The following is a 24,383-nucleotide window of genomic DNA, read 5'->3' on the forward strand; positions in this document are numbered from 1 at the left end:
CTCTTGATATATCTTTTGCTTATCTTGAAGATTTTCTAAATTATTTGAAGGGCTGGTTTTTTACTTTTGTTTTTGGAGGAGTGGGCAAAGTCACTTTTGAAGTCACTTTATCATGTTGTATTGATGTTCTATCATTAGACCAAACTGCCCTAATTCATTTAGATGAAGGAGGCATCACAGAATAGTATTGAACTGCCAGAAGCAAGAAGCCACAGTTCTAGTTCCAACTGTGGTACTTATTAACTGTGTGATCTCGAATGAGTCACTGACTTTTTCTCCATTATAAAATAAAGATTAGTCTCTTCTAGCTGAAAAAAAGTTTGTATGTAGATGAGAGGTGGTGATGGGGGCAAAGGAGAGAAAGGGGAGTAAGCTAAAAATCAACTGGGATTTTTTTAATTAATTTTCTTTGGTGACCAGAGGCCCTTTACTGTGTGCAGTTATAGTTTCATAAACTTATTTATCTGCTGGGAAGATTTATTTGTTCATAAATTCACTTATTAATTTTTAATACTCAATGCATAAACATTTTTCTCAGGAACATTTTAATTTGATAAGTGTCTCAGGCACTCATTTTAATTTGGTTTCATAAACAATACTGTGCTGAGTAATTGTTGAAAATAACATTCTTAACCAGTAAATTACTGGAAATATTTATAATTATTATTTTTAATGCCTTTTGTTTTTCCCTTCAAAGGGCCAGATGGCCATGTGACTAGATATGATTTGGATTGGCTGGTGAAAAACAGCTATGAAGGGCAGAAACAAAAGGTCATCCAGCCTAGAATTTTATGGAATGCTGAAATCTACCAGCAAGCCCAAGTTCCATCTGTAGATTTCCAGAGCTTCTTAGAAACCAATGAGGGACTGAAGAACTTTCTGCAGAACTTTCTGCTGTATGGAATTGCTTTTGTAGAAAATGTCCCTCCCACTCAAGAACACACAGAGAAGTTGGCAGAAAGGATTAGCTTGATTAGGTAAGTCATTAGTTTCCTGATATCTGCAGTAATCAATTTCCAGAGCATGAACACGAATAAAATAATGTGATAGATACAGTCACCCTTGTTTTTAATCCAGAATATTTTGTGGTCTGAATAGGGGGATTCTCACTTATAGTGCTTTATTTGAAGCCCAGATTTCTAATCTCCAAAGACACTTATATCTTAATACGATAAAGACTTCAAAGTCACTGGTATGTTTTTCAAGTCTAGTGATGTTCAAAGTAAGACTCAGTCATTGTACACTAGAAAGAACACTAACTCTGAATAAAGAGAAACAGATAGTGATCTGAGTTCTCTCATCAAGCAGTTGTGTGAACATAGACAAGTCCATTACACACACCCCTATACCTAGGCCCCATCTCCCACAGTGGCCTCTATTTTCCCATCTGATCAATCAAAAGATTGAATAAGGTGGTGTCTTTAGAGATCATCTAGTTTTGACCTTTTATGATTCATAAGGCTTTATTCACAGACTGGTTGTTAATAATACTGCCTTATACTATATGACATTTAACCAGCATATTTACACCCATTATTTTCATTGGTCATTATGGTAATTCTGATAAGTGTATATTTTACCTCCTATTCTACTGATGAAGCATGTAAGGCTCAGATGTATTAAGTGGCTTGCCCAGGATTGCTCTGCTGGTAAGCAGTAGAACCTGGATTCAGATAGCTCAAGTTTCCTGATCCTAAATACAGTATTATGTGCACTGTATTCCTAAGTAGTATATAGATTTATCTTCTGTAGTATTAAATGTGATGTAAACCTACTTTGTTATAAATAGTACTTTCCTTTTACTTCATAAGAGTCAGATATAGCTCATTGTGTAGCAGATAGTATGCTGGGGCATTTGCCCTATCCTAGTAGTGTACAATCAACATTTATAAACCATTCAGTTTGAAACATAGCTCCAGAACTTTGGAACTTTCAAATGAAAAGAGCTGTGCTGCAATAAAATGGGAGGGCTTTAGAGATTAGAGTTCAAGAGGAAGAACATTTCCTGTTTGGATTTTGAAGTTTGAGAGAATAAAATGAACTCTGCAAGCTGAAGAATTAAAATGGCCTTTAGTCAGATCTGAGCCTACCAGGAAAATAACTATAAAATCGAAACCCATGGTGTATACTTCAAGGAGAAATACAGTAACGGTGTTACAGCAAGTCTCACTAAATACTTGCTAACATAAGGTCTTTTTCTCTTTTTATGATTCCTCTATGTCTAAAAGATGGGTAAAGATCTGCATTAATCACTTCTAAAAGCAGCTACATAAAAACATCTTTTGATATGTGAGGAAGGTGAGCACAGGAAAGAAATTTGAATGTGAAAGCTGTAGACACATAAATGGAGTGGGATGATTCCTAAGCTTTCAGACTACATTATACTTCCACCGTTCTCCCCCCCCCCCCCCAGCTTCCTAGAACATTAATCAGGGACAGAATTGTTAAGACTAGTGATGTGTTCAGCTGCCAGCTTTACCTTATAATGGAAATCTAGAGCCAAAAGAAAATCATTGTTATTTGTGAATAATTAAAGAAAGTGTTAGAAAGAGTTTTGAATGACAAGAATGAAAATTTCAAATAGCTAAAAGATCTTCCTGTACTTCACTTGACAGAGAAACCATTTATGGGAGGATGTGGTATTTCACTTCAGACTTCTCCAGGGGTGACACTGCATACACCAAGCTAGCTCTGGATCGGCACACTGACACTACCTATTTTCAAGAGCCCTGTGGGTAGGTGAATTAGAATTTTCCAGAGTGAGATCATTACATGTGATTGTCTTGAATGGTTTCTCAATCATTTTCTCTTTTATTTGAAACAAGATCATATCAGGTGCTGATGATTTGTATAACTAGTTCTTTGTCTTCTCCTTAGAAACAGGATCATTTTGAAACCCTCCCCCCAACCCCAGCTCAGTCTTCTTTAGACTTATAGGAATAAAATTTTTTGAAATGATTGAAAATCTACCTTACTACATAAATTGATCATAAGTTTGTTTAATTTACTTTTTTTCTCAATTACAAACAATTTATCAGAAAAAATATTAGCTGTTAGTTTGGGAATCTGTACAGTTTTTTTATATTTAATTATTATATTGTGAAGGGGTCAATCTTCCAAACACAGTTGCTTTGAGTATGGTATTAAGAGGAATTTGAATCCAATTTACAAGACGTTGGAGAGGAACAATGAATGAAAAATAACCTTGTCTCATGGACTTGGAAGCTATTGAGCCAAAGATGATGTATACCATACTTTTTCAAGCTTTATTGATAAATAATTGACTTATAACATTGTGTAAATATAAGGTGTACAATGTGTTGATTTGATCCAGTTATATATTGCAATATGATTACCACAAGTAGCTAACAGAGAGTAGATTTTAAATGTTCTCACCACAAAAAAGAAATGGTAATGACGTGAAGCTATGGATAGATAACATACTTGAGTTTCCTACCATTTGCCACTTACTAGAGGTACATCTGTGGTAATTTTGTTGTTGTTGTTGTTATTGATCTTGCTTCTGCGTATAGATGATGAGCCTGAGACACAAATATATGAGTAAAGTGAGTATATCTATGAATTTATAAAGATAATATGAGAGGGTGATAATATGCAATTGATTGTGGTTACATTGATTTCCTTTAAGGATTTGGAACTTAAGAATGTTTGGTTCAGAGGAGGAAGAATAAAACAGCTTTTAGAGATCCTGCTCAATGTTATCAATATATTAAAAGACCAACAGTACTGCTTCCTCATTCAGGATACAGAAAGAAGAATATGAGGAAATGAGATGAGAAGCAATTGGACAGGGTTGAGGTTCAAATATTGACTAGCTCTTTTCTCCCTCACCACTACCAGAAATAAACAGTTGTTTGTGCCTTTAATTTAACCCTTTCTAATCAATGGTAAGGACCAAGTACATTAGCAGTATAGTGAGAGTGTGAAGAGTTCAGGCTATGGCATCAACCAGACCTGGATTTGTATCCCAGCTGAAACATATATTAACTTTATGATCTTGGACAAATAACTTAACATCTCTGTGCCTCAGTTTCTTCATCTGAAAAGTTAGACAAGTAATAAGACCTATTCATTAGTATTGCTTAGGGATTAAGTTACATGATATATTTAAAGCACTTGGCATACTTACTGACACATATTAAGTGTTCAATAAATACTATTATTATTATCATTTTAGCCATTGCCATAATTATCATCATCATTATTATATGCCTTATCCTCTCTAAAGCTACCTTTGCTCTCAATCTCATCCTTTTCAATCTCCTTGGGGATTTCTCTCTCCTATATCTTCAGCCTTCCATACCTGTTGACTCCTTCCTATCAGCTTCTCATATCTTAAATCTCTACTTTTGTACAATTCCTTGGACTCTATCTCCTTCTAGTTACAGTCCTTCTCCCCTTCAGAGCTAAACTCATTAAAATAATTATCTACATTTAGTATCTTTTAATTCTCACTTCTCATTCACTCTTCAAAACTATAATCAGCTAGTTTATCCAACCCCCTCCCAATTAAAATTACTCTTTCTAAAATCACCAGCAACTAACTTTTTGCCATATCCCCTGTGTACCTTTCAATCTTCATCTTACTTGACCCCTGGGGCCATTAACCACTACCTCTTCTTAAATAGTTCTTCTTTTCTAGTTTTCCTTCTTTATCTATAACCATTTTTCCTGTCTTTGTGTTGTCTTATTTTCCTTTGTCCATATCCTACATATTATTGTTAATCAAGATTTTCTCCTTATCTCTCTTTTTTACTTGAAATGACCTCTTCAAATGACTTCTTCCATGCTATTGGCTTTACCTATCACCTGTAGAGAACTACAAAATCTACCTCCCTTTGAAAGCAAACATCTTCAACTGGCTACTAAATAATCCTGACCTAGAAGTTTCACAGAAAGCTCAATATATCCAGAACTGATATTTCTCATTTTAATTGTGTTTATCCTAGGTTCTCCTTGAAAATTCCTTCTATCTTTATTTATGTTTATTACTTATTTTACTTTGTTGTTTACTTTTCATTATTTTACTTTTTTTCTGAATTACTATTAATTGTATTTTCCCTTTGTTAATTTGAAAATTTGACTTTAGTTTTCCAGTCCATTAATAGTTGCCTTTCCTTTCCCTGCTAATATTTTCAGCCATGTATAACGCAACTATTTCAACATGCCCCTAAACTGAACCTCTTTCTCAACTCCTCATATCCACTTATTATCATATGATTATGCATCTGACTACATTCTCTTGGTAAATGGCATTATTATTTGTCAAGTTGCCCAAGTGAAAACCTGAAGTGATTCTAGATTTTCACCTGTTCTTCGTCCTTCATATCTAATCAGTTATCAAATTTTGCCAGTTCTACCTCTGTTCTATCTCTCACGTGTTTCTTCTTTTTTATAACACTCTTCTCTAAGCTTAAGCCCTCAGAATTTTTCTCTACTATTTCAGTTATCCAAGTTGTTTTCCACATATTTTGTTTTCTTTCTTCCCACCAGTTCATCTCCCATCCCAGTTTAAAATCCTTCTGTGGTTATCTTGTGCAATACCAGCAGGAACTTCTGCTCTATTCCTTGAATATACCTTGTTGTTTTACATTGATATCTCTGGTTGTACTTTTTTTATCTGCCTGTAGTTCCCTCTCCTCACCTCAATCTCATTCCTGTCCAACTCCTACTCATTCTTTAAGACTAAGCAAAACCTTTCTCATCGACCTCCTAAAACATTTCTTTGTACAACACACCACTAGAATAATTTCCTCTCTTTATGGCCCCCTGTATTTTGTATACAACTTTATTATACTACCTATCATATTTTATTGGTACTTACTTGCTTCGTCTCTTCTTAGTAGACTATGGGCTTCTTTAAAACAGAGACTGTATCTTATTCATGCCTGCATTCCCAGGGTCTTGCAAATATAGGCTTCAATACATGTTAAATATGTTTAGAAGGAACCTATAGTGGCATTATTTCAAAGCACAAAAAAGAGCAATGGGTTATGAAGGGAAAACAATTATGGAAATGAGATTTATTTATTCATGAAAACAAAATAACAGAAGTGGAATCAGTGATCATTTCATATATAAATTTTCTAAAATTTTGATATATTCTTTTTTCTCCACTGAACAGAAGAACTTAATTTTTTCCCCTCTTTAGCATTCAAGTGTTTCACTGTCTTAAGCATGAAGGAACAGGTGGCAGGACACTGCTAGTAGATGGATTCTATGCAGCAGAACAGGTACTTCAAAAGGTGCCTGAGGAATTTGAACTCCTTAGCCAAGTGCCATTGAAGCATGAATATATTGAAAATCTTGGAGAATGTCACAACCACATGATTGGGGTTGGGCCAGTCTTAAATGTCTACCCGTGGAATAAAGAGCTCTATTTGATCAGGTAAGTACCAAAGAACTATCCCTCAGTGTAATATATTTGTCAAATGTTAGTCTTCTAGTGTAATGAAAATTCCTAAGATCCTTATATCTGCCACATTTTAATATTGCTATTCTATACCTTTTTATTAGTACAATTTCTATTCCTATTACAATTGCCATGAAATAACAAATAGGTCAACAGGCAAGGATACTAGATTTGAGTGGGGGCAGATATTTCAGATACTATTTAAAAATGAAAACACTATTAAAATAAAAAAGTTGTTAAATTGTGCTTAGTGGCCAAACAGCTAGGGTACCCAAAGCCATGATGACCACAACATTTGACTATAACCCAGATTTATGCAAATCTTCTGACCTGTGTATATCGAATAGTCTACTAGATATCACCACTTAATATCTTATAGGATCATAAAACACATCATATTAAAAACTGAATTCATCATCTCCACTCATTTCAAGCCTGCTGCTTCACACAGAGTTGTTGTGAAGATAAAAAATAAATTGTTGTTCCTGCCTTTGCCCCTGGATTGTAGTAGGAACTACATAAATACAAATTTGCTTCCCTGGGATAAGCTCCACTGGAAAACTCTCCCTCGCTCATGCTTGTATTTTAATTGCCTAGAACAATATTTATTATGAACATTTTTAAACACAGAAAAGTTGAAAGCATTTACAAAGAAAACTGGAGGACCTACCATCTAGATTCCACCGTTGAGTATTACTATACTTGCTTTATTACCTATCTATATCTATCTTTCTACCCCTCTGTCCATCTATCAGTTAATCTTATTTTTGATAGATTTCAAAGGACATTACAGATATGAGTATATGTCCCCTTAATATACTTAAACATTTATAACCTTAAGTAGAGTTGAATATTTGTTTACAAATTTTACATTTTGAGATAAAATATACATACTATGTATAAAATATTGAATATACACTTGCTGAGTTTTGACAAGTATATACACCTATGTAACTCAAACCCCCATCAAGATACAGAATATTACCATCACTACAGAAAGTACCTTCATTCCCCTTCTTAGTCCACCCTGCACGTACACCAAGAGGAAACCCCTGTTTTGATTTATTGTCACCATAGGTTAGTTTTGCTTGTTTAGAAATTCATACCATAGAATAAATCCATTCTTTTATGGAAAACATCTAAGTTGTCTCCTGTTTGGGATTATTATGAATAAAGCTGCCATGAATTTTCATATAAAAGTATCTTTGTAGATATGTGTTTTCATTTCACGTAGGTAAATGCCTAAGAGTGGAATGGCTGACTTGAGTAGATGACTCTTTAGTTTATTTAGCAACTGTCAGAACTTTTACTAAAGTTGTTGTTCCATTTAACAAGGTTGTCAACAATATATACAAGTGGTAACCACTCCACATCCTTACTAATTCTTGAGTGTTGTCAGTCTTATTAATTTTAGCCATCATAGTGGATATATCCTTGGGGTTCTCATTTATATTTTTGGTGATTGATGATGCTGAGCATCTTTCCATGTGCATATTGGCCATTCATATAGTTTCTTTCATTAAGTATCTAGTTAGATATTTTGCCTATTTTTTGATTGGATTGTCTTTTCATTATTGAGTAGTAGGAGTTCTTTATATACCTGGTCACCAGTTCTTACTTGATATGTGTTTTAGGAATATTATCTTCTAGTCTGTAGCCTACCTATTTATTTTTTAACAGTGTTGTTTCATAAGCAGAAAGTTTTGATTTTAGTGAAATGTAATTGATGAGGTTTTTTTCTTTAATGATCATTGTTTCTGTGACCTGCATAACAACTCTTTGACTGTTCCACAACATGATGATATTCTCCTGTGTTTTCTAAAGATGTTATGGTTTTATCTTTTACATTTAAGTCAGTGATCTATTTCAAATTAATTTTCTACATGTTGTGAGGTAAAGGTAGAAGTTCGTATTTTGTATATATCGATATCAAGGTGTTATAGCATCATTTGTTGAAAAGACCTTCCTTCCCCTCATTGGACTGACTTTGCAACTCTTGTCAAAAATCAAATGACCATATAAATGTGAGTTTGTTTCTGGGCTCTCTGTTTGGTTCCATTATCTATCTGTGGATCTTTATGACAGTTCCACACAGTCCTGGCTACTTCAGGTTACAGTAATTATTGAAGTCAGGTAATATGTTTGTCAACTTTGTTCTTTTTCAAGATTATTTTGAATATTGTATGTCAGGGTCTACACATTTTTCTGTAAAGGGCCAGATAGTAAATATTTTAGGCCTTGTGGGCCACATGGTCTCTATTGCGACTACTCAATACTATGTAGAAGCACAACAGCAGCCATAGACAATACGTAATTGAATGGGGGTAGCTTGTTCCAATAAAATGTTATTTACAAAAACAAGGAATAGGCTGGATTTGGCCCACAAACCATTGTTTGCTAGCCTTAGTTGTAGATTCTTTAAATTTTCATATAAATTTTAAAATCAGCTTATCAATTTCTAAGAAAAAGCCTATTAGGATTATAATTGAGATTGCTTTGAATCATTTTGGTGAGAACTGACAAACAAACAGTTTTGAGTCTTCTAATCAATGAACCTGACCCATCTTTCTATTTATTTGGTCTTCTTTAATTTCTCCCAGCAGTGCTTTGTAGCACTGAAGATATAAATCTTGTGTATCTTTTGTTTATTTTATTTCTAAGTATTTTTATGTTTTGATGGCATTGTAAAATAAAATTTTAATATCATTTTCCAATTGCTTGCTGCCATTATATAAAAACAATTTCTTTGTTTTTAAATTAGCATTTTATGCTATAGCCTTGCTAGAGTCATTCATTAGTCCTAAGAAGTTTTTGTTTTTTAGTTTTCTTGGGATTTTCTATATAGACAGTCATGTTATACAGCAGTTTTGTTTTTTTCTTTCCAATCTATATGCATATTTATTTGTTTTTCTTACCTTATTGCATTGGCTTACACTTCACTACTACGTTAAATAAGAGTGGCAAAAGCAGGCATCCTTAGGATGAGAGTATTCAGCATTTGGCATGAATGACATTGGCTATAAGGGTTTGACAATGTCTGTTATCAGATTAAGGTATTTACTATCCAAGTTTGCTGATAATTTTTAAAAATCATGAATGGGTATTGAATTTTGATAAATTTCTTATCATTTGTCAATTGAAAAAATCATATTGTTTTCTTTATTATGTTAATATGGTAAATTGCATTAATTTATTTTCAAATGTTAAAGCAACTTTGCACTCCTATGATAAACTGTACTTGATCATAATTTTTTACTATACACACACATATGTATATGTGTATGTGTGTGCATGTGTATGTTAATAGTGTGGGTCCAGCAGAGATAGATACTACATGGTAGGTTAAACAGGGAAAGTTTAATATAAAGAATTATGAATTATGATAAAAGACTGACTATAAGATATGAGGAAATTCATTATAGTACCCTAGGACTGAGGCAGAATATCCAAGGGAGAATAAACATAGAAGGGATCCAGACCTGGAAGAAAGAATGGTTCAGCCACCTGATATCAGAGAGGTTTGCTGGTTTAGCCAGGCAGGAGCTGGTCTACAGTTGCTGAGCAAACAATAGGCCACCTTCCCAGAGTGCAGGTAGGGGAGCAGGCAGTCAGCAACTGGTGGTGTGAGTGTGCAAAGAAAGTCTGGGTGCCATTGAAAGCATGCAATCTAGGTGCTCTTAAGTCTTCTTGCTTTCACTGGCACCCAGACTTCCTTTCAGTGTGTGATCCTGCAGAACACAGGAGGCTGCATGTAGGTCATGCAGCGGTCTGGTTTATTGCGTTGAGAGGGTTGTGGAAAGGTTATCACCAGACTGAGGCTGCAAGGTCACGGAGGACCATGTTCTGAGCTCCAAGGGCTGGTACTACCTGATGTCTTCACATGGACATAGCAGAGCCCTAGCCAGGGCCAGAAAGAGCAAGAGAACCAGCTACTGGAAAAGTTTAAGCTTCTGCTCACTATAAAAGAGAAATGCTGAAAGGAATTTTTATATCAAAAACATGTATGTAAGGATGCACTCAGAACTGAAAAATAATGAATTGGTAACTGACACATATACATAGCTGGTTTCAGCTTAATAATATCATGTTGAGAAATTTTGCATCTACGTTCAAGAGGGACACTGGTCCACAATTTTCTATTTTTGTAATGAATTTGTTATTTTGGTATTACCTGACTTTGTAAAACTCTAGTTTACCAAAGAGTTTGTGTGCTACTAGTGCTATTTCCACCTTAAATATTTGCTAGAATTTACTAGGGAAACTGGGAATGGAGTTTATTTTATGGGAAGGTTTTGGATATTAAATTCAATTTATACATAGAGACAGTGATAATAAAATTTTTCTGTTTCCTCTTTAGTGATTCTTTCAAGAAATTTGTATATTTTATCTAAGTTGTCAAATTTGTAGTCATAAAGTCATTTTAAATATTCTCTTATTATTTTCATAATGCCTATCATCTCCATAGTGATAATTCCTACTATTGGTAATTTTTGCTCTCTTTTTTTCTCATTTGGTCTAGCTAAGAATTTCTCAGTTTTGTCAGTCATTCTTTAACCATGTTATTTGATATTCTGTGTCCTCTCTGATTTTGTCTAATTGTTCTGTCAAGTGCTGACAAAACATTAAAACAGCCAAATAATATTGTGATTTTGTCTATTTCTCCCTTTAATTCTGTCAGTTCTTGCTATATGTTTTTGATTATCTGTTATTAAGCACATACCCATTTATGATTTTTATGTTTCTGATGAAATGACATTTTGCCCTCATAAAATGCCCCTCTTTAACTTTGTTTTGAATTCTTTTATCTGAAATTAATCTAGCTACTCCAGCCTTCTTACACTTTGCATATTATTTAATTTTCTATCCTCTTTTTTCTAACTTATTTGTGTTTTTGTATTTTAAAGTGTAGTTTTGCAAATGGCATATACATACTTCAGTTTTGCTTTTTTATCAAGTCTGACAATCTCCTTTAATTGGGATATTTAGTGCACTAACATTTTTAAAGTTTAAAACATTAAGAAGTTTTTAATTTGTATACCATAAAATTAATTTTTATTGAAGTATGGTTGAGTTACAATGTTGTGTTAATTTCTGATGTACAGCACAGTGATTCAGTCATACATATATACATATACATATATTGTTTTTCATTATTGGTTATTACAAGACATTGAATATAGATCCCTCTGCTACATAGTAGGAACTTGTTGTTTATCTGTTTTATATATAGTAGTGTATATATGTTAATCTCAAGCTCCTAATTTATCCCTTTCCCCTTTGGTAACCATAAGTTTGTTTTCTATGTCTGTGAGTCTGTTTCTGTTTTGTAAATAAGTTCGTGTCTTTTTTTTTTAATTCCACATATAAGGGATATCATATGGTATTTTTCTTTCTCTTTCTGGATTACTTCATTTGGAACGACGACCTCCAGGTCCATCCATGTTGCTGCAAATGGCATTATTTTATTCTTTTTATGGCTGAGTAGTATTCTGTTGTATAAATATACCACAACTTCTTTATCCAGTCATCTGCTGATGGACATTTAGGTTGTTTCCATGTCTTGGCTGTTGTAAATAGTGCTACTATGAACATTGGGGTGCATGTATCCTTGTGAATTAGCGTTTTCTCCAGATACATGCCCAGAGTGGGATTGCTGGATCATATGGGAAGTCTATTTTTAGTCTTTTGAGGAATCTCCATACTGTTGCCCACAATGGCTACACCAAACTACATTCCCACCAACACTGTAGGAGGGTTCCCTTTTCTTCCCATCCTCTTCATTTATCATTTGTGGACTTTTTAATGATGGCCATTCTGACTAATGTGAGGTGATACTTCATTGTACTTTTGATTTGCATTTCTCTGATAATTAGCAATACTGAGCATCTTTTCATGTGCCTATTGGCCATCTGTATATCTTCATTGGAGAAATGTCTGTTTAGGTGTTCTGCCCATTTTTGGATTGGGTTGTTTGGTTTTTATCTTATTAAGTTGTATGAAATGTTTATATATTCTGGAAATTAAGCCCTTGTCAGTCTTACCTTTTGCAAATATTTTCTCCCATCCCATAGGTTGTCTTTTTGTTTTGTTTACGGTTTCCTTTGCTGTGCAAAAGCTTATAAGTTTGATTAGGTCCCATTTGTTTATTTTTGCTTTTATTCCTATTGTCTTAGGAGACTGACCTAGGAAAACATTGCTGCAATTTATATCAGAGAATGTTTTGGCTATGTTCTCTTCTAGGAGATTTATGATGTTTTGTCTTATATTTAAGTCTGTAAGCTATTTTGAGTTTTTTTTGTGTGTGTGTATGGTGTGAGTGAGTGTTCTAACTTCATTGATTTAACATGCAGCTGTCCAGCTTTTGCAACACCACTTGCCAAAGAGACTGCCTTTTCTCCATTGTATATTCTTGCCTCCTTTGTCAAAGATTTATTGACTGTAGGTGTATTGGTTTATTTCTGGGCTCGCTATTCTGTTCCATTGATCCATATGTCTGTTTATATGCCAATACCATGCTGTTTTGATTACTGTAGCTCTGTAGTAGTGTCTGAAGTCTGGGAGGGTTATGTCTCCAGCTTTGTTCTTTTTCTTCAGTATTGCTTTGGCAATTCTGGCTCTTCATTGATTCTGTATAAATTTAAGGATTATTTATTCTAGTTCTGTGAGAAATGTCCTGGGTAATTTGATAAGGATGGCATTAAATCTATAGGTTGCATTGAGTAGTATGGCCATTTTAATAATACTAATTCTTCCAATCCAAGAGCATGGGATATCTTTTCATTTTTTTTCCAGTTTCCTATTCTCTTTTTTTTTAAAGATTTTTTTAATTGGAGGTACTGGGGATTGAACCCAGAACCTCATGCATGCCAAGCAGGCACACTACCACTGAGCCATTACCCTCCCCCCTAAACATTTTTTAATTAAGTTATAGTCATTTTACAATGTTCTGTCAAATTCCAGAGCACAATTTTTCAGTTATACGTGAACATACATATATTCATTATCACATTTTTTTTCACTGTGAGCTACCACAAGATCTTGTATATATTTCCCTGTGCTATACAGTATAATCTTGTTTATCTATTCTACATATGCCTGTCAGTATTTACAAATCTTGAACTCCCAGTCTGTCCCTTCCCACCCACCTCCACCTTGGGAACCACAAGTTTGTATTCTATGTCTATGAGTCTGTTTCTGTTTCGTATTTATGTTCTTTTTTTTTTTAGATTCTACATATGAGCAATCTCATATGGTATTTTTCTTTCTCTTTCTGGCTTACTTCACTTAGAATGACATTCTCCAGCGACATCCATGTTGCTGCAAATGGCGTTTTGTTTTCATTTTCATGGCTGAATAGTATTCCATTGTATAAATATACCACAACTTCTTTATCTAGTCATCTGTTGATGGACATTTAGGTTGTTTCCATGTCTTGGCTATTGTAACTAGTGCTTCTGTGAACACTGGGGTACATGTATCTTTTTGAATTAAAGTCCCCTCTAGATTTATGCCAGGAGTGGGATTGCTGGATCATATGGTAAGTCTGTTTTTAGTCTTTAGAGGAATCTCCATACTGTTTTCCACAGTGGCTGCACCAAACTGCATTCCCACCAACAGTGTAGAAGGATTCCCTTTTCTCCACAGCCTCTCCAGCCTTTGTCATTTGTGGACTTTTGAATGATGGCCATTCTGACTGGTGTGAGGTGATACGTCATTGTAGTTTTGATTTGCATTTATCTGATAATTAGCAATATTAAGTATTTTTTCATGTGCCTATTGTCCATTTGTATGTCTTCATTGGGGAATTGCTTGTTTAGGTCTTTTGCCCATTTTTGGATTTGGTTGTTTGGTTTTTCTTATTAAGTTGTATGAGCTGTTTATATATTCTGGAAATTAAACCCTTGTCAGTCTCAACTTTTGCAAATATTTTCTCCCATTCCATCGGTTGTCTTTTTGTTTTGCTTATGGTTTCCTTTGCTGTGCAAAAGCTTATAAGTTTGATTAGGCCCCATTTGTTTATTTTTGCTCTTATTTCTATTGCCTGGGTAGACTGCCCTAGGAGAACATTGCTGAGATTTATGTCAGATAATGTTCTGCCTATGTTTTCTTATAAGAGGTTTGTAGTGTCTTGTCTTATCTTTAAGTCTTTAAGCCATTTTGAGTTTATTGTTGTGTATAGTGTGAGGGAGTGTTCTAACTTAATTGATTTACATGCAGCTGTCCAGTTTTTCCAACACCATTTGCTGAAGAGACTGTCTTTACTCCATTGTATGTTCTTGCCTCCTTTGTCAAAGATTAATTGACCAAAAGTTTGTGGATTTATTTCTGGGCTCTCTATTTTGTTCCATTGATCCATATGTCTATTTTTGTGCCAATACCATGCTGTTTTGATTACTGTAGCTCTGTAATATTGTCTGAAGTATGGGAGGATTATTCCTTCCACTTCATTCTTTTTCTTCAGTGTTCTTCAGCAATCCTGGGTCTTTATTGATTCCATATAAATTTTAGGATTATTTGTTCTAGTTCTGTGGAAAATGTCCTAGGTATTTTGATAAGGATGGCATTAAATCTGTAGATTGCATTGGGTAGTATGGCCATTTTAACCATATTAATTCTTCCAACCCAAAAACATGGGATATCTTTCCATTTCTTTAAGTCATCTTTAATTTCCTTAGTCAATGTTTTGTAGTTCTCTGCATATAAGGCTTTCATTTCCTTGGAGGACTGGCCTTTGTTGATTACCTTTTCCCTTGATAATGGGTCACATTTTTCTAGTTCTTGTTACATTGAATATTTTTCAGTTGTATTCTGCAGAATGTGAATATTGTGTTATTAGGACTCTAGATTATATTTCTCCAAAGAATTGATTTGGGGTTTGTTTTTTTTTTTCCGTTGGCAATTAATTTAATTGAACTCAGAAGTCAAGCTCTGTTCTTTGATAAGTCAAATTTCTGTTCAGTTATTTTAGGTATAGATGTAATTCTGAGTGTTTCTCTTGCACATGTGCAATTCAGGTGTCATCCAAATATTTGGGAAGAGCTTATAAATAGTTTTGTGCTCCCCTTCTCTGATTCTCTCCTTTCCAGGATTTCTTCTTCACTTTCTGGTGGCAGTGGATTCCCCAGACTGTATCCTTTGATTCTTCAGGACAGAAAGAGTGAGAGTTTTCTTTTGGGATTTTAACTGCCCTGTATGGTCAAGGGTATGGCATACCCTCAGGCTAGATGCCATGAAAATCTGAAACTCACCCAATACAGTTTCTTTCTTCCCTCCCCTCTGGTATGTGCCTTTACAGTACCTTTGGGTAGTTGGTTTTTGTATTTTGTCCAGAGTTTTTACTTGTCACCTATGAGAGGAATAGGTTAATCTAATAGGAGTTTACTTAGCTTTGTAAACTCCTCAATGAAGCAGAAGCAGAATACAGTGCTCAACGTTTGTAATAAAATAAAAAAGTAGCATGCTTTGTATATAAATACGTTTTTTAAATAAATAAGATATTGTAATAAAGATTAGGTACAATGGGTATTCATATTTTCAACCTTATTAAAACATTTTAGAGGAAGGGATATTAAAATGCAAATATTTAGATACAGCTATTTACCTATCCTCAGCTGTTAGTATTCAAAGCTTAGGCTAATCCTATCCTCAAAGTCTGAGTATAACTCACTGTGAAGACTTTCATGGTCTCTAGAGCTCATTTTTTTGTGGCTTGAGATAGCTAACTAGTGTTTATGTTAGCTAACATTATTGACCTCCTGTGTGTCAAGCACAGTGTTAGTTCACAATATATAATATTTTATATAATTTTCATAACCATATAAAGTTATTATTCTCAGTTTTCAGATGGGGAAATTGAGGCTCAAGGTGATCAAATTGTTTCTCTAAGGTCACACATCTGAACTGGGATTGTAACAGTGGTCTATCAGACAACAGTGCCCATCATTTTTCACTTATGCCACAGTACTGAAATCTATCAAACACATCTTCCATTAAATCACTGAGTTCTCTTTACTTAGAAAATCTTCAATTTTCTGTCAGCCAATAAAAGGAATGGCTTCATTAAGACTCCCTAGCTTTTCTTGTTCAGTAAGTATCTGCTTTATTTGCTTTCCTCTACTTCCAGGTCTTTCTTGCATCATATCAAAGCAGAAAAAAAGAAAAAAATTACACAATAACATAACTACATCACTTTGTCTAGAAATCATCTTATTCTAAACAAAAAAAAATTGCAAATCCATTTTACTAATCTGTAACAAAGTTTTCCTGCCACTTCCTGCTATCAACCTTAGAAAACAACATTATCTAATATAAATAGTGAATACTAGATCCCATGTGACCTTGGACAAATCACAATGCCTTATCTTTATGTCCCTTATCTATAAAGTAAGATAATAATTAATTGCTGTACTACTTACCTCAGGCTTATTAGAGGGTCAATGAGATTGTGTATATGAAAACACTTAACTGTAAATCTGTATTTGAAGTCAACAGATTACAATTATGATGTGTAGAAAGTCGACCTTATGAACCAGCATACTCAGAAATTAGATCGTTGTTCTAGTCTCTGGTACAAACAATGAGTTAAAGTATTATGGAGACCTGATTTCAAAACCACTCTGCTATATTTAAACTGTGTGGCATGTTTAACCTAAGTTTCAGTTGCCTTACATGCAAAAGGAGGTTAATACCACCTTTGCTTCTAGGGTGATAAAAGGATTATATGAAATAATATTTGTGCAAGTGCCTAACACAGCACTGAGGGTTTCTGGAAGTGACAGTGAGTGTCAATACCCTGGTGAAAACTATGCTTCCTCACCCACTTTTCCCTATGGGCATGACTCTTTGAAGCCTGGGATGAAGGACTATTATATGCATTCTTTCATTTGATTCTCACAGTAGCTCTATGAGATCAGCTAAGCAGATGTTATTATGCTCATTTTTATATATAAGAAAACTAAGAATATTGGCTCTGATTGTCCCATGTATGTCTAACACTAATGAATATGAGGTCTAAAAAGGGTACCATTAAACGTTTTTTTTTTCTCTTTGAAAAGAATACCTTTGGCAGTATCTATTAAAGCTGACCATATACATACCTTGTGACACAACAATTGCATTCTTAAGTTTATATCAAAGATAAATGAATATATATATATATATATATTTACCAAAAAACATGTAATACAATGTTCATAGCAGCACTATTTGTTTCCTTTTTTCCAGTTTTACTGAGACATCATTGACATGCAGCATTGGATTAGATTAAGGTATACAGCATAATGTGTTGATTAATATAGGTACATGTGGCAAAAGTATCACCACAATAAGTTTAGTTGACATCTATCACCACTTAGTTGCAATTTTTTATTTCTTGTGATAAGAATTTTTAAGATTTACTCTATTACCAACTTTCAAATATACAATACAGTATTATTACTGTGCATTAGGCCTTATAACTGGAAGTTAGTACCTTTTGACTACCTTCACCCATTTCACCCACCCTCTACTCCCACCTCTGGCAACCACCAATCTGTTCTCAGTTCCTATGAGTTCCATTTTTTTCTTTGATTCCATATATATGTTGAATCATACATGTTTTTGTAAATAATGCCATTGAAATTTTGATAGGGATTGCATTGAATCTATAGATTGCTTTGGATATTATGGACATGCTAACAATATTAAGTCTTCCAGTTCATAAACACAGAATATCTTTTCATTTATTTGTGTCATTTTCAATTTCTTTCATCAGTGTCTTATAGGTTTCAGTGTACAGATCTTTCACCTCTTTGGTTAAATTTATTCCTAGGTATTTTATTCTTTTTGATACAATTGTAAATGGGTTGTTTTCTTAATTTCTCTTTCTGACAGTATAGAAATGAAACTTTTTTCTTATTGATTTTACATTTTGCAGCTTAATTTTTTATTAATTCTAACACTTTTTTGGTGTAGTCTTAAGGGTTTTCTATATATAATATCATGTAATCTGAAAATAGAGACAGGTTTACTTCTTCCCCTTTCAATTTGCATCCTTTCGTTTCTTTTTCTTATATGATTTCTGTGGCTAGGACTTCCAGTACTATTTAAATGAAAGAGGCAAGAGTCGGCATCCTTGTCTTATTCCTTATCTTAGAGTAAATGCTTTCAGGTTTCACAGTTGAGTGTAATGTTGGCTGTATGTTTGTCATATATGGCTTTTATTATGTCTAGGTGTATTCCCTCTACAGTTACTTTGTTAAAAATTTTTATCATGAGTAGATGTTCAATTTTTTTCAAATGCTTTTTCTGTGTTTATTAAGATGATAATGATTTTTAGCCTTCATTTTGTTAATGTGGTGTATCACATTGATTGATTTACAGATGTTAACCCATTTTTGCATCCCTGGAATGAATCCCACTTGATCATGGTATATGATCCTTTTAATGTACTGTTGAATTTGGTTTGCTAATATTTTTAGGATATTTGCATCTGTAGTCATCAGTGATATTGGCCTATAGTTTTCTTTTCTTGTAATGCCCTTATCTGGTTTTGGTATCAGGATAATGATGGCTTCATTAAATGAGTTTGAAATTGTTTCTCCTCTTCAAATTTTTGAAAGAGTTTGAGGAGGACTGGTATTAATTCTTCTTTAAATATTTGGTAGAATTCAATGGTGAAGCCATCAGGTTATAGACTTTTCTTTGTTGGGAGGTTTTTGATTACTAATTTAGTCTCTTTGCTATTCATTTGTCTGTTCATATTTTCTATTTCTTCATGATTCAGTCTTAATTGTTTGTATGTTTCTAGGAATTTTTATCTATTTCTTCTAGGTTGCCAAGTTGGCATATAATTGTTCATCATAGTCTCTTACCGTTTGTATTTCTGTGCTGTCAGTTGTAATATCTCCTCTTTCATTTGTAATTTTATTTATTGAGTCCTCTCTCTTTTTCTTGGTAAGTATAGTTATAGGTTTGTCTATTTTGCTTATCTTAAAAAAAAAGCTTAGTTTCATTGATCTTTTCTGTTGTCTTTTTCATCTCTACTTCACTTATTTCAGCTCTGATCTCTGTTATTTTCTTCCTTTTGCTGACTTTGGGCTTTGTTCCTTGAGGTATAAACTTACATTGTTTATTTTAGATCTTTCTTATTTTTTAATATAGGTGTTTAGTGTCATGAACTTCTTTCTTAGAACTGCTTTTGCTGCATGCCATAAGTTATGGTGTATTGTATTTCCATTTTAATTTGTCTCAAGATATTTTTATATGTCAAAGATGAAGTGGTTTTTCCAGTTTTATTGAGAAATGATTGACATATATCACTATATATAAGTTTAAGATATACAGGATAATGTTTTGATTTATATACATTGTGAAATGATTACCACAATAGGTTTAGTTAGCACCCATCATCACATATAGATATAATTTTTTAAAAAAGATCTCATTGTGATGAGAATTTTTAGGATCTCCTTTGGGAGGGGGATAAAAAAGTTTGTTTTAAGAAGAACAACTCATTGAGAGATAAAACCGTTTTAAAATTTGCATATATGTACTCTTAATTGTTTCTAAGAGTAGTTTACAACTTTAGCTTTTTAAACTTACATAGTTATCAAAGGAATAAAGCCAACCACAAAATAAGAATCAACAGAAATGCAGTAATCCAATCATAAAGGACAGTCAAATGTGCTTACATATATTCAAGGGATCAGTCATCTAAGTTATAAATAATAAGTAGTTCATTTGTGTCCTTTTTGTAAGATTTCACATATAAGCGATATCATATGGCATTTTTCTCTTTCTTGCTTACTTCACTTAGAATGACGATCTCCAGGTCCATCCATGTTGCTGCAAATGGCATTATTTAATTCTTTTTTATCACTGAGTAGTATTCCATTATATATATGTGTGTGTGTGTGTGTATACACACACACACACAGGCACACACATACATACATACACGTATACATATACCACATCTTCTTTATCCAGTCATTTTTTGATAGACATTTGGGTGGTTTCCATGTCTTGGCTATTGTAAATAGTGTTACTATGAACATTGGAGTGCATGTATCTTTTTGAATTAAGGTCCCCTCTAGATATATGCCCAGGAGTAGGATTGCTGGATCATATGGTAAGTCTATTTTTCAGTTTTTTAAGGAACCTCCATACTGTCCTCCATAGTGGCTACACCAGTTTACATTCCCACCAGCAGTGTAGGAGGGCTCCTTTTTATCCACACCCTCTCCAGCATTTATCATTTGTAGACTTGTTAATGATACCCATTCTGGCTGGTGTGAGGTGATGTCTCATTGCAATTTTGATTTGCATTTCTCTAACAATTAGTAATGTTGAGCATCTTTTCATGTGCTTGTTGGCCATCTGTCTGTCTTCTTTGGAGAGATGTCTATTTAGGTCTTCTGCCCATTTTTTGATTGGGTTACTTGTTTTTTTATATTAAGGTATATAAGCTGTTTGTATATTTTGGAAACTAGTCCCTTGTTGGCTGCATCATTTGCAAATATTTTATCCCATTCTGTAGGTTGTCTTTTCATTTTGTTGATGGTATCCTTAGCTGTGCAAAAGCTTTTAAGTTTAATTAGATCCCATTTATTTATCTTTGCTTTTTTCTTTCATTATTCTAGGAGCTGGTTCAAAAAATATATTGCTGTGATGTACGTCAAAGAGTGTTCTGCCTATGTTTTCCTCTAGGAGTTTCATACTATCTGGTCTTACATTTAAGTCTTTAATCCATTTTGAGTTTATTTTTGTATATGGTGTATAGAATGTTCTAATTTCATTCTTTTACAAGTAGCTGTCCAGCCTTCCCAGCACCACTTATTGAAGAGACTGTCTTTCCTCCACTGTATATTCTTGCCTTCTTTGTCTTAGATTAACTGACTGTAAGTGCTTGGGTTTATTTCTGAACTTTCTATCCTGTTCCATTGATCTGTCTGTTTTTGTGCTAGTACCATATTGTTTTGATTACTGTAGCTTTGTAGTATAGTCTGAAGTCAGGGAGCATGATTCCCCCCCCAACACCATTTTTCTTTTTTCTTTTTTCTTTTTTTTTTTTTTTTGAGATTGTTTTGGCTGTTCAAAGTCTTTTGTGTTTCCATACAAATTTTAACATTTTTTTGTTCCAGCTCTGTGAAAAATGTCAATGGTAATTTCATAGAGATGTATTGAATCTGTATATTCCTTTGGATAGTATGGCCATGTTAACAATATTGATTCTCCCAATCCAAGAACACAGTATATTGTTCCATTTGTTTGTATTGTTTTCAATTTCTTTCATCAATGTCTTATAGTTTTTGGAGTACAGGTCTTTTGCCTACTTGGGTAGGTTTATTCCTAGATATTTTATTCTTTTTTTGTGTGGTGGTAAATGGTATTGTTTCCCTAATTTCTTTTTCTGCTATTTCATTGTTAGTGTATAGAAATGCAACTAATTTCTGTATATTAATTTTGTATCTTGCAAATTACTAAATTCCTTGATGAGTTCCAGTAGTTTTCTGGTCACTTCTTTAGGGTTTTCTATGTATAGTATCATGTCATCTGCAAACAGTGACAGGTTTACTTCTTTATTTCCAATTTGGGTTCCTTTTACTTCTTTTTCTTCTGTGATTATTCAACTATGTTGAATAAAAGTAATGAGAAGGGGCATCCTTGTCTTGTTCCTGATCTTAGAGGAAATGATTTCAGCTTTTCCCCATTAAGTATGATGTTAGCTGTGGGTTTGTCATAAATGGCCTTTATTATGTTGAAGTATGTTCCATCTGTGCCCACTTTCTGGAGAGTTTTTATCATAGATGGATGTTGAATTTTTTCAAAAGCTTTTTCTGCATCTATTGAGATGGTCATATGGTTCTCCTTCAGTTTGTTAATGTGGTGTATCACCTTGATTGATGTACAGATATTGAACAATCCTTGCATCCCTAGGATAAATCCCACTTGATCATGTGTATGATCCTTTTAATGCATTATTGGAGTTGATTTGCTAGTATTTTGTTGAGGATTTTTGCATCTATATTCATAAGTGATATTGGCCTGTAATTTTCTTTTTTGTGTGTGATATCTTTTTCTGGTTTTGGTATCAGGGTGATGATGGCCTCATAGAATGAGTTCTGAAGTGTTCTTTCCTGTGCAATTTTTTGGAATAGTTACAGAAGGATAGGTGTTAACTCTTCTCTAAATGTTTGGTAGAATTCACCTGTGAAGCCATTTAGTCCTGGACATTTGTTTGCTGAGAGTTTTTTAATTACTGATTCAATTTCAGTACTGGTAATTGGTCTATTCATGTTATCTATTTCTTACCGGTTCAGTCTAGGCAAATTATACCTTTCTAAGAAATTTTCCATTTCTTCTATGTTGTCCTTTTTGTTGGCATATAGTTGCTCATAGTAGCCTCTTATTATCCCTTGTATTTCTGTGGTGTTGGTTGTAACTTCTCCCTTTTTATTTCTCATTTTATTAAGTTGGAACCTCTTCTTTTATTCTTGATGAGTCTGACTAAAGGTTTATCAATGTTGTTTGTCTTTTCAAAGAACCATCTTTTAGTTTCATTAATCTTTTCTGTTGTTTTTTAATCTCTATTTCGTTTATTTCTGCACTAATCTTTATGATTTCTTTTCTTTACTAACTTTGGGTTTCGTTTGTTCTTTTTTCTCTAGCTGCTTGAGATGTAAGGCTAAGTTCTTTACTTGAGATTTTTCTTGTTTCCTTAGGTAGGCTTGTATCACTATAAACTTTCCTCTTAGAACTGCTTTTGCTGCATCCCAGAGGTTTTGGATCATTGTGTTTTCACTTTCATTTGTCTCAAAGTGTGTTTTGATTTCCTCTTTGATTTCTTCAGTGGTCTATTGGTTGTTTAGTAGCATAGTGTTTAGCCTCCACATGTTTGCAGTTTTTGAAGTTTTTTGTTTGTTTGTTTGTAGTTCATTACTAACCTTATAGCATTGTGGTTGGAAAAGATGCTTGGTATGATTTCAGTTTTCTTAAATTTACTGAGGCTAGCTTTGTGGGCCAGAATGTGGTCGATTCTGGAGAATGTTCCATGTGCACTTGAGAAGAATGTGTATTCTGTTGCTTTTGAATGGAATGCTCTATAGATATCAATTAAGTCCATGTGATCTAATATGTTATTTAAGGACTGTATTTCCTTATTGATTTTCTGTCTGGATGATCTGTCCATTGATGTAATTGGGGTGTTAAGGTCCCCTACTGTTATCGTGTTATTGTTGATTTCTCCTTTTATGTCTGTTAATAATTGCCTTATATGTTGAGATGCTCCTAAGTTAGGTGCATATATATATTTACAATTGCTATATCTTCTTGGATTGATCCCTTGAGCATTATCTAGGGTCCTTTGTCTCTTGTAACAGTCTTTATGTTAAAATCTATTTTGTCTGATATAAGTATTGCTACTCCAGCTTTCTTTTGGTTTCTGTTTGCATGGAATATATTTTTCTATCCCCTCATTTTCAGCCTGTATGTGTCTCTAGCTCTGAAGTTGGTCTCTGGTAGACAGCATGTATATGGGTCTTGTTTTTGTATCCATTCAGCCAGTCTGTGTCTTTTGGTTGGAGAATTTAATCCATTTACATTTAAGGTAATTATTGATACTTACATTCTTATTGCCATTTTGTTAATTGTTTGGGGTTTGTTTTTGTAGGTCTTTTTTTCTCTCTCTTCTTTTTGTTCTCTTTTCTTGTGGTTTGATGACTGGAGAAGTTCCTTTAACATTTGTTGTAAAGTTAGTTTGGTGGTGCTGAATTCTTTCAGCTTTTGTTTATCTGTGAAGCTTTTGATTTCTTCATCAAGTATGAATGAGGGCCTTGCTGGATTGAGTATTCTTGGTCGTAAGTTTTTCCCCTTGCATCACTTTAAATATACTGTGCCACTCCCTTCTGGCCTGTAGAGTTTCTGTGAAAAATCAGCTGATAACATTATGGAAGTTCCCTTGTATGTTATT

At 33.8% G+C, this 24,383-nt stretch overlaps 1 protein-coding gene across 4 annotated transcripts in view; it reads left to right on the plus strand.

Moving 5' to 3' along the window:
* TMLHE (trimethyllysine hydroxylase, epsilon) overlaps positions 1-24,383 on the plus strand; it is an 80,629-nt gene that overhangs the window by 41,021 nt on the left and 15,225 nt on the right. For 3 of the 4 annotated variants that reach the window (XM_010980466.3, XM_031445909.2, XM_031445908.2), the window contains 3 exons: positions 698-977; positions 2,616-2,735; positions 6,173-6,409. In XM_010980466.3, coding sequence (XP_010978768.3) covers positions 698-977; positions 2,616-2,735; positions 6,173-6,409 — 637 coding nt within the window. The remainder of the gene's footprint in view (positions 1-697; positions 978-2,615; positions 2,736-6,172; positions 6,410-24,383) is intronic. The other variant, XM_031445910.2, reaches the window with a different exon arrangement.

This window comes from Camelus dromedarius, chromosome X (assembly GCF_036321535.1).
Source record: "Camelus dromedarius isolate mCamDro1 chromosome X, mCamDro1.pat, whole genome shotgun sequence".
Taxonomy (NCBI): domain Eukaryota; kingdom Metazoa; phylum Chordata; class Mammalia; order Artiodactyla; family Camelidae; genus Camelus; species Camelus dromedarius.